Genomic DNA, 11721 nt, shown 5'->3' with positions numbered 1-11721 from the left:
AATAGCTCTGGTAATTATTACCCTAGCAAGTGGCAGTAAAATATCTTACTTATAGTTCTAATGCAAACTCCAAAGCATGGAGATCTATGTTAGAGGATGTAAACCATAGTCTTCAGATTAAAAAGTGTGCAGGATAACATGATTTTCTGTCTGTCCTACCCTTCTCCTACTATAATCATCAAAATTTTGGTAAGCTCAGGAACTCCAGAGTTAAGAAATCCAAGTGCAGTGCAATAATAAACCTTCATTACAGACCTCATTCCGCCCTGCAGTGACCTGCATAGGAAAAAGGAGGATAGTAGTGCATGTGCAATTTCCTTGGGGACTGCACAAAAGACAGCCCAGATTTGTGCTCTTCCTTCTGCATCTGATACCTAAAGATGGCTTTGCTTGCCCAGAAGTGTAACCCAGGAAAGTCTGCCTCACACACAGAGAAGAAAATTTGTACATGAGCTGGTCATAGCCCTTTTGAAGATGACAATTTACAATTTGCATAGATGGTAAAGGTCAGGAGCTGGACTGATGGAACATAAATCCAACAGGAACAAGATGCAGAACTGTACATGGCAGTTCTAGATCTACCCCTTTTGTCAAATAGCCAAACAGCTCCCAAGCCAGCTCCTGATCATTAGGACCTTGGTCAAAAATGTGCTCTGTAGCCAAAAACTGAAGAGAAATGGTTTTAATCCATTCAGGCAAGGTAAACTAGGTAAGCTCAGAGACATGCTCATCTCATCTACCTATCATGATAATATGACAAGCTGTTTCTTCAGAGGTATCCTCTGGTAAGGTATCTGGTAAGTTCCCCTCTGCACATGCTACCGCCATTTTGACAAAGCAAGCAAAGTGTCCAGCATTATTTCATAGTGTCTGGCAACTTTCTAGGAGTCAGGAACAACCATCTTTTGATAGCTGAATGGCCTCTGGCACAGATAAAATGACTCACCCAAAGTAACCCAGACAATCCAAGATGAAAACTCAACGTTTTGACCTCCTACTACACTGCAATTTCCCCAGGTCTGCCTGTTGCAGGCATGGTTATAGGAAAGCAGACCCACCCTTACTGTAAAACATTCTCGCCTGAGACCCTCATCTCAGTGATCTCTGTATGAGGCTCAGCAGACATCCACTTAACTAAGTATGCTAAGATCTGGAATTTTGTCTTTATCTGCCTTGACACCTTCATGTGTAGCATCCTTTTAAGCAGATGGAAGATAATGCCACTGGCAAGGATTTCCTGCAATTATAATAAAAATCTGAAGCAAATATATGTCGTCTGAATTGAAATGCTAAAGTTGGTTATTGTGCTTCTATGATTGCAGGAATAAGATCTCTCTTCAGCCTTCTCTGCTTTAAACCATCCCAGCTGTCTCAGTCTCTCCTCATAGGGGAGATGCTCCATTCCTTTCATCATCTTTGTGGCCCTGTGTTGGACTCCCCAGTATGTCCATGCCTCTCTTGTACTAAGAAGCCCAGAGCTAAACACAGTGCTCCCAAATATTCACTTTGTTATTCATACTGTGTTTTTATGGTGTTCAAACTCTGAGACTGTCTCTGCTCTACTTGAGCTGAAAGATCATTGTATTAAGGGTTTGTCGACTGCTTCCTCTATCTGCAGTATAAAAAAGCAGAGGTAGGGAGGAAGACGGGATCTTGATGGATTAAATAATTACACAGAATTAACTGTATTCCTTTGACACCTGAAGTCCAGTCTCTTGACTAGCTTGGTTAAGCCTGCCTAATTCCTCCAACAGAGAGAAGAAAGAGCACAGGCACACACTTTTGGTCCAGTGCAGTCCTGGAGATTTATTTTCACTGCTGGATTTACAGAAGCTATAGTTTCATTTCACCCTCTTCTCTCCCACTCATACCCCCGAGATGCAAAAGCAGAGGCTGCCACTGGGAGCAGCCATATCTATTTATATGTTTCTGTCAGTGAACAGCAGGCTTCATTTTCCCAGTCCTTCTGATACCAGACAATGGAAATGCAGGGAATGTAAATGAAATCTGATGCTCAAAATTCAAGGAAAATGACTAGGTCCCCCTCAGAGATCTGAACACACCCCTTGTGACAAAGCTTTTGTTTGCCCTTATAGGACAAATAAGGGAAAGACTAGGCCAGGGAATATGTCCCAGGTCTCATCTGGTCCCAAACAGCAGTAATCCAACACTTGTGGACCGAGAATAGATCTACTGCTGAGCGTAATTCACCCTCATGGGAACAAACCTGTCCTTGTAAAACACTTTGCTCTTGTGTGAAGCTTCAGTTTGCAGGATAATGATCAACTCATACCACTGATGAGGTCGTTGTGAGATGAAAAAGCACATGGGATTTATCTAAGCAATTTCTCACAGATCCATGGAGTAGGAACTTCACAGCTGGAGGCATGAAACTGATCTTTCATCAGGACAGCACAGTTTTGCACAGGGCTGTTAGAGAGGACCCTGTAAGAGACATGGAACAGCAGTGAGAATGAAAGAAAATACTGATGTTGTCTCCTGGAGACAAGAAATTAAAAACATCTGATTTTGAAGGGTGTAGCCCAGAGGAAGAGAAATAACCTGACCTCCAAAAGACAGCTGTTAGAAAATAAAATGTACACCAAAGAACCTATCTACCTGCTACAACTAAGTAATTTTGCCATCACAGAAGCCAAATCAGAGCCAAACATAGACACAATACCCTGCAGTGGCAGTGATATCCACCAGCATGTGAGTGGCAGTGGTGAGAGTTTCATGGAATGATCATTGCCTTCAAGGAGTTTGTAAGAACAGAAAGCTGGATTTATTCAGGGAACTAAGCCAAGTGTACTGACCTGTTGACAGTGAGATCTTGGGCAAGTTTTCCTTGCTGGAGAGGCTTTAGAAACTAACTCATTGCCTTACTGCCATAAAAAGAAAAGGGCCAGGCAAAGTCACTGGATAAAAACATGTTTTCCCTCTTGCAAAACACTGAGTTTTGTCCAAGAAAAGACTGAGATGAAATTAAGGCTCTGACTTAGGTTGGCACTAGTAGGGCAGCAAAGGGCTGGGTCCCTGCACCCGTGACACCAGCATTCAACAGAGTGGGTGCAAGGTGGCTAAACCCAGTAAAGCCATATGCCTTTCTGACCAAGCATCTGTGCTGGTGCAGGTAAATAAAGCCCTTGGTCTGAGTAGCTGGAGGGAAGTAGAGAGAGAGATACTAACACTTGACCTGCTTTTCACAGGTACATGCCCTTACAAGTTGCAGGGCAGTAAAAAGTAAACTGTGCTGAGCTTAGTGCAGTACAGGTGACAGGAAGAAGAAAATCTGCCCAGAAAGAAAGCTCCTGACATCTGGAGGAGGAACTCTGGGTGTTCTGGAACACCAGGCAATCTGAATAAGCAGTATTGTTTTTAAAACAGAATGAAACTCACTTGACACTGAACATAGAGCCATCCTCCCAAATCCATCCAGTGCTTGTACTGTTCCTCAGTCCAACCCAAAAACATTCTGCTTGAATACGCTTGAACAGATCCTAGAAATGATGATGAATTACAAAGTGACTAATGAAAGCAAGCCTGAAAATGGAAGTAAGGATAAGTAAAGAGAACAGAGGGCAAGATACATCCCCTCACCTCACTGTTCCTTAAGTGACTGACAATACTACTTCCCCACACCATGTAATGACAAAGCCAGGAGTTGGACTCAATGATCCTGATGGGTCCCTTCCAATTCTGCATAGTCTATGATTTTATGATTCTATGACTGATTCTATGATTCTATGAACTGCGTCCCAGTCTCCTGGAGTTTCCTGCACAGAGCTTTCTTTAGGAAGATATGCTATTAATATTAATATTAACACTCTGCTAATACAGCTAACTAGCAAGCTAATATGAAGTATTAACAATTAAAGGTAAAATCAGGGAAGGGAAGGGCAGGACAGGGTAGGGTAGGGCAGGAAGTGCAGGCACTGACAGATCTGTGTAACAAACCCAGTATGAAGGCTCTTTAAATTGTATACACATTTTCCTCCTATATGCTTTTAATGTTCATTTCCTTTTAGCTAACTTTTAACTTCTGAGTATTATTAAAAGGTGAAGCCTGCAACAGAAACTCAGTCCTGAAGTAAATTCCCCATCCCCAACCCTCCTCCCCACAAAAAAGACAAAGCCAGGAGAGGTAAGTTTGTCTTGTCCACCTTTGCAACCAAAGAACAGCAAGCTTTCAGGGGTATGGCTGTGCTCCATCCTTATCTCCTGCTGCCATAAACAAAGCTTCAGAGAAGACATCTTCACAGAGAAATACTAACAAAGCTGGCTTGGTAGAGTTGTGGGAATAGGAGCAGCTTGACGAATCACTGGAGTGTTGCTGGTGGTTTGAAGGTGACTGGGCTTCTCTGGCACTTGGAGGTCGAGCAATCACAGCCTTTGCAGTACAAAGCATGGATAGCTAGGAAAGTCTTGTTTAGATGGGTGAGTCTGAGCAGGGATAATGGGTAACACTCTAGTAGCAGAGATGATAGTAAGAAAGCAGCAGGAGCAGGAAGGCTTTTGTCATGCAGAGAAACAGGTAATCTGGGGAAGATGCCTATTTCTTAAGGAGTCAGGATTTGTCAAAGCAAATGTGAGAGCCTGGTACATACTCCCAATCAAGCAGAGACCTGGCTTTGTAATCCCCCAGAGAACATCATACAATGCAACTTCTGTCCAGGGACTGGAAGCTGTCCACGTTCATTGGACCTGAGCTAATAAGCCCTGGCTTGAGCAAAAGCAGATCAAGGTTTCTGCTCTACTTAAGCAGATGTGCCTCAGCGCCCCAGTAACCAGCACTACCCATTTCTCTAGTGACCATACATGCCCCTGCCCCCAGAGAGCACCTGCAGTGGAATACATGGTTCCTTATTTCACCAGCACAGCTGAGGTACTTTGGCAGACAGAGGAAGTAAGCATTGAAAAGAGACTTGAGAATGAAATATCTAAGCATGAACACAGGGAATGGCATGGGTCACTGAGCAGGAGGAGCAGGAGGAGCTGGAGCAGTCACAGGGAGGAGAAGCATCGCTTTAGCAAAGAAAGAATTCCTTGAGAGTAGGGAGGTATCGGTTTGTAGGCAATGAGTACAATGACTGCTCAGTGGCATGGTCGTTTCCTGTAATCATTCATATCAGCCTTATTGGGAATAGGAGGGGAGGTGGAGAGGAGCAGTGGAGAAGGCTGTCTCCTACCATCCTTCACAGGATGATTCTGAGTACCTGACAGTGACCCTCATCTCTCCCTTCTCCCCTTTGCTTCTCTGCTTCCTGCAAACTTTGTGATGTATAACATCACAGTCGTAAATCCTTCCTCTCCTTTAAAACCAAAATATTGGTGAAGTGACAGCACTACTTGTATGTCAGTCACTTGGGTATCTGCAAGGAAATGGGAGATCCTCAAAGCCAAAGAAAACCATTACCATTTCCCAGGTATCACTGATCACCAGGAGGTGAGCTCCTTGTGCCCTGCAGGACTCCTGGCTGGAATTCCAGTCCTTCTTCTCAGTGGAGAAGGAGTAGCAGCTCCCTCTGTAGGCCACCCACTGTTGAGGGCAGTGTGGGCGGCAGTCACCTGTAAAGAAGTCAAAATACTCGTATTCTTCACTACCATTAGCCAACAGAAACACTTGTCAGCAAGGACCTCCTGAGAACCAACTCTTTTGGACAGTTAAAATGCAGGAAGCTCAAGTCAGGACAAGATTCTGAAAAAAACTGTAATTTCGAAATCTTACAATAGTCACGTGCACTCTGATACTGGTGCAAGCATGCACACACCTACCCCGCCCCCCAGGTTTCCGCTGAACCACTCAGATACCCAATAACTAAAACTGTCTATCTGAAAACAGATCACACTCTGTGGGTATGGTGTGATCACATCCCACCTTAGGTGAATGGATTTTAAGCAGCTAACAGTAAGCTCCTCCACATGGTCTAGCACCTTCTGCATGCATGCAAATATATTACAGACCTGTTTGTTCTACAGTTTACCACAATCTTTACCAGGCAAGTCTAAAAAGGCTTTTCAATGTGTTTAACTGTTCTTTGCTACAGGATCTGAAATGGGTTGCCTGGAGTCTGCGTGAGGAATATATTCTTCAAAATATTCTGGATAGGCAGTGGGTACATAAGGCTGGTAGAAACCTAGAATAGCTTCTGGTTTTAACTCCATATAATGGAGTTCCTGGGGTTAGATGTGTCGCTGGTCCTTTGCTGTTGGTTGCTCATTCTCAGCAGCCCTTTGTGCACTTACTCATCTTCCAAATCAAAGCAATCGCCAGGGAGATGCTCAGTGTCCCAAAGCCTATGGCCAAGCCCTTCAGAACTGCTGACCACAGATGGGGAGCTGTAAAAGAGAAAAGAAACCATAGTGAACAGAAGGCACATGAAAACTGACTGTGGTTTCACGTGGTTTGCTTGTGTCCTTGGCATTTCCACAAGGAACTGCACTAGTTAGAATATCGTGTCTGTCTATGCTCTGTACATGGCTGACATCACTGTCCCTGCCCAGCCAAACTGGGGCCTCCCCGTGCCCCTGCTCTTTAGCCCAGGGCCCCATTTCAGCTGGGTTTGGGGCCATTGGTCCCTGCCTGAGCTTCCCAGGGGGTACCTGTCTTCACATCAGCCACAGCTCTGCCCCTGCCTGGCCACAGAGCCTGCTGGTCCAGCCTCTGTGGTGGCTGACCCGAGCAGAGCAAGCACCTGCCACAAGTCAGCTGGAGCCACCTAGGCACCATGTGGCACCTTGTGCTGGCAGGAGCCTCCCAACAAATCCACTCCTGCCTCAGCACTGAAGCTTGGGGTGGAAACTCAGAGCTGCATTGCTACAGCCACCATGTTCCAGCTTACATGTAAAAATAAATCTGAAGCTTTTCCCCCAGCTCTCCCAGCAACAACAATAGGTTTAATCTCAGCATCCTGTTCACAGGCTGTTCAGGTTCACATGACCTGTTCACACATGGTCATGCTACATCTTCCCAGGATAATCCCAAGTCAGTCCTACATCTTCATCTTTCATGGTCGGGTGGCAGGATGGGAGAGCCAGCCTTGAAGACCTTGGGACATCTGTCCCTTAACACTTTCACCACCATTGTTTGCTGTTCACTGGCTGCCAGTGGCAGAGGGTGAGTCCTTGGGGCAACTTCCACTGTAGCCCAGCACAGCTCCCTTTCAAAGGGCTGGTCAGGACTGGCCTGGAGAGATCTGCTTATGTACAGCACAACATGTTAACCTCCAGGTTACATGTTGCTTTTCAATTGTCATCTCCTGGAGCTGTGTTTGACCTGAGAGACATTCACTTTGCATAAAACATTTGAAATCTCAGCACTAAAATCTCCTCTTTCACAGACAGAGGAGAGAATGACACTTACTGGCACGGATGAGCTCCAGGGGAGTTTGGTTTTCTTGTTTTATTAATCTCAGTACAATAGCTGCACAGACAACAGCACTTTCTAAGAAGCAGTAAATGTGCAGCTAACTTATGTACCACATCCTGCTCTTGCGATGTTCCAGAGCCTTCTTCCCAAATCTAGCAGCAAAGTCCCCATGGACCTCATGAAATTTGAGGTGCTTCTCTCTTGGTCATGTCACGGGACCCAAAGAAACACATTTAATCTCTTGGTGGAGGTTGAAAACAAATCATATATGAAGAATATTGTGAGAAACACAAAGAAAGCCAGTGCTAAAACAGAAGGGGAAGGGACTTAAAAACAAGAATGCATCCTTTAAACAATAGAAGCTTTGTCCAAACGCAGAAAGTAGACCAGATCAGTAAATTAATAAAAATTAATTTCTTTTCATCTTAAGCAGTTTGCAGGCTCACTAATGTTAAGGTCATTTTCTCATTTATAACAACACATTTAGGCCTGCGGTTTTAGCTAGAAGTTTCTAAGGTAACAAGGGAGATCATGAGTGAGCTTTGTTGTAAGCATCATTCTTCTGGTAGAAAGATCTTTTCTAAGATAGAGGTTTTCTCACGTTTCCTGAGGCTTGTAGGATCTTCTAGCTGTCCCAAACATAGTTCTAAAAGTAACATTTCTTATTTTTTTTAATCATTACTCAATAACAAAACCCCATCTCTTTTCAGAGACAAAATACAGAAAGACTTTTCAGTTACAGCCTACTCCTTAGCTTCACACAAAGGGGCAACAGGAGAACTGAAGGACTTGGACTGGGTCTGGAACTTAAACTTGACTCTGCTCTCTATTCCTCTTGTTTGTATCCCTGGCAGCTTGGGTTTTGTCATCAGATTAGGCCTCAAGAGAATGAAGTCAGCCCGAGGTTAAGGAGTAGGGTGGAGATTTTTCTCTTCAGATTACAACTGAAAACTTGGCAAAAGGGGATAAACATCTGATGGAACATAAATCCTGGTTTGAGATCGCATTTATGCTTTTGTTTTCCTTCCTCTCTTGACTCTCTGAAGAAGCTGTCTCCTGCATCCTTCAAATCAGTGTTACATTTTAGGAAAAACTACTGCCAGGACAAGGCAACCGGGATGGCAGTCTGTGAAACAGTTAATCCTTAAATGTCAGCACCGGGCATGGAGCTGGTCCCCCCTGGCAATGAATAGAGCAGTTCACTCTCTATTGTTTCAAACCAACTGCAGAAAAAAGGGAGTGACTCATCATCTAAACAAAATCCAGGGCACCTCCACAACCCCAGCAGTGGGAGAGTCACTGAAGTTCGTAAAAATGAAAAAAATATAGTATTAGATAATTTTGGAAGGAAAAAAATAACAACGTGAAGTGGGAAAACAGAGAAGTGGAATAAAGTATTTCACAAATCAGGAGTTTTACCTGCTGCAAAAGGGAGTCCCTGCAGTTCACACTTTTTAAAACAGGTTCAAGGGTTCACACTTTTTAAAACAGGTTCAACAGCCCCCCGAACTACGTGTGAAGCTCTTGTAGGAGTGGATGGGAGAAGTATCTAAGATGAGTTTGAAACAGGAGGAAAATCTGACTGGAGCATCCAGAAATATTTCCATGTAGTTGTCGGAGGAACTGTGGAAGAGTCTATCCAAGGGGGGAAGAGGACTGGTGGACATTTAATGTAAATATCCAGTGTTACCACTTGCTGTGTACAAAACACCCCATTAGGTCTCTCAGTGCTCTGGGGAAATTACTCTGAAACTCTCCATTCATTTGCAAGCAACAAGACCACATATTTTTAGGTTTGTGAATCCATATTCAGTTCAAAAACTGAAAGCTGTTAGCATTTTACAATTCAACTCATCTAGGACAATCTGAAGAATGTCATGGCACTGTCCCAAATAGCTCCCCTCAGCTCCTGCCTACCTCAGTGTGGAAGCAGCATGACTACCTAGAGCCAAGGAGGAGAATTTGAGAAACAAGGATTCTGTTCTTGGCTGTGGCACAGACCTGGTTATTGCTGTTACTCTAAGCACACTGCACAGGCTAACACTGTCTTAAAGTTACTGCTGTACTGGCATTCTGGTAGTGCAGCATATCTAAGGCTCTCTGGAAGCCAAACAGAAGAAACAACCAGGGCAACTCTGTTTTCAAGGAGTCCATAAGCACCAAAACCTGTTGGTTTGACCAGAGGACTGATCTACACACCCATGATAGTGTGTCTACAAAGTCAGCAAGGGTGTGCATTTGAACAGAGGAGAAATACCTGAGAGCACATTTCTCAGAAGTGATGGAGGAAGGGACAGAGTTGAACATAAAGATCTTCAAAAGACCAAAAGAACTGAGAAATAAATAATATGCACAAAAAGTGTGTTCAAATTTCAGCTTCCTTATTTTAGGCTCTCTGACCATAGCTCAGAAAGATGGGGGTCCATAAAAGAATGTGGAGAGATGTTAAAAAGAAAAATGCAAACATCTCAAGAGGGCATAGGGTAATCCCCTTTCAACAGGATGGGGGTGACCAGGAATGGCAGGAATGAAAGGATGTCACTGTGTTTTCTGATGTGACAGAAAACATCATTTCTGATGAAAATATGTGCAAAAGCAAGACTGCCATCCAAACAGATTGAGTGTAAGTACCAGATAGGAACTTGGGGATTTCTGTGCTGGCTTTGTTTCCATAGTGAAGCAAGTGACCAGGCAGCAGGAAACACCACAGGTATAAGAAATTATTCTGATCAGGGCATAGAAATCTCGTATCCCACAATGAGAGTCCCCTTTGCTGTTAACAGCTCAGAAAATTTAAGGGCAACCATTAGTGTTGCAGCCAATGCAACACAACTCATCTAAAGCACACTGACATATCATAGAATCATAGAATCATAGAATCATAGAATCATAGAATCATAGAATGGTTTGGGTTGGAAAGGACCCTAAGATCATCTAGTTCCAACCCCTCCACCATTTTGCATGAAGGAAATATTTACAAAGATTGATCACCAATGCAAAGTTTTACTCTTTGAAGGTGGTGTTTCTCAACTAAGCAGCCAGAGGAATTGTTCCATGTGACATTTGCAGGCCTAATCAAGGGTAATGAAGATGAAATAAGGAAAGAAAAAGATTAAGGAAAGCATTAAGAAAATCTTCCTGATACTAAAGTGCTCTGAAGAACTGTTTCACAGCAAAAGCTGAAAATTTGCTCACTGGGAGGTATGTAACACTAGAACACAGAAAACAGGAAAAAATGTATCACAAAAGAATCCTGCATAGCCCCACGGGAGAGAGGCTGGATGATCTCATATGCTTTCTCTGTCTCTGATCTCTGATTAGCATACGCCTCTAATTTATCTGTATTCGCATCTTGCCTGCCCTTCAAAGAACTATTGCTCACAACTTCGTACTGCTGACAAGCAGACAACTTTAAATCTGTTTTGAAGAAAAGGATGCCTGGGTTGAGTGCCCAGGAGTAGACACTGAAGGAGGGAGGTGAGACAGAGGGGAAAAATGCTGGGTCTCTTAACTCATCAGCTTTTATCACATTAAAATATTCACGGTAATTTTAGAACCAAAGCAACAGCTCTCAAAGCTGGCACTCAGAATCAGTGGCCAGTTCAGAGTGTTTCAGTTAGATCTTGCTTCTACTCAAAGTAAAAATTTCTGTTGACCTACCTCATCCATCTTTGCTCACCTCTTTTTCCCTGTGCAGCTTTGGCCCTTGGCGGAGGCGTCTGACAGAATTTGACAGAAGTATATGTTACTTCCTCCCTCTCATCAGCTGCAGAAACTTCTGATCTGCTTCCCTCCATGCCAAAGCAAGGAGTGTGCACCACGAGATGTTTCGATCAGGCTGTTGAACAACAGGGCTCAACGCCTGTGAAACAGGAAACCTGACGCTATATGCAGAAGACAAGAAATGTGAAGCTGCAACCTCTATCTCCAGCTGCTGAAGATAACCAAATTCACAACGGAATGGAGCAGTGGAACTGCAGCAGCTTTCATTTTCTAACCTGATGGAGGATGTCTGAAGAACTGCTGCTAATGGAAAAGGTGATTAAAAACAAAGTTCAGGGGTATTCTAATTGTTGCCAATGCAAGAGGGTGTGGTTAGACTGATGCAGTAACTGGCAGGATTCATGATGCTCTGAGGAGCTCCCTTCAGGGCAGAAGCAGCGGGACAGTGACAGCACAAGGTAGAAAAGGTGAATAGTGAGAGTACAAGGTGAAACATGGGACAAGCAATGGCTACAGAAAACTGGCAGCCCAACTGCTGTCAAAAAGGAAGTAGAGGTGGACAGCACAGGTTTGAAAAGGAAATCTTGTGAGCTTCGGACACTTCCACTTTGGACTGGGAACTCTGTCTA

General features: G+C 43.9%; 1 protein-coding gene across 1 annotated transcript; it reads right to left on the bottom strand.

The window, feature by feature from the left end:
• Nucleotides 1-2333: 2333 nt before the first annotated feature.
• KLRG1 (killer cell lectin like receptor G1) lies at nucleotides 2334-11166 on the bottom strand (the record flags this gene model as incomplete). Its single annotated transcript, XM_082277763.1, has 5 exons — nucleotides 2334-2445; nucleotides 3400-3500; nucleotides 5417-5568; nucleotides 6247-6339; nucleotides 11049-11166. The coding sequence occupies 5 exons, from the start codon at nucleotides 11164-11166 to the stop codon at nucleotides 2334-2336; spliced, it is 576 nt and encodes a 191-aa protein (XP_082133889.1).
• Nucleotides 11167-11721: the final 555 nt, after the last annotated feature.

This window comes from Coloeus monedula (genome assembly GCF_965178545.1).
Source record: "Coloeus monedula genome assembly, chromosome: 3".
In the NCBI taxonomy this organism is placed as follows: domain Eukaryota; kingdom Metazoa; phylum Chordata; class Aves; order Passeriformes; family Corvidae; genus Coloeus; species Coloeus monedula.
The sequence above is the reverse complement of the archived record's forward strand: the minus strand, read 5'-3'. Positions and strand labels throughout refer to the sequence as shown.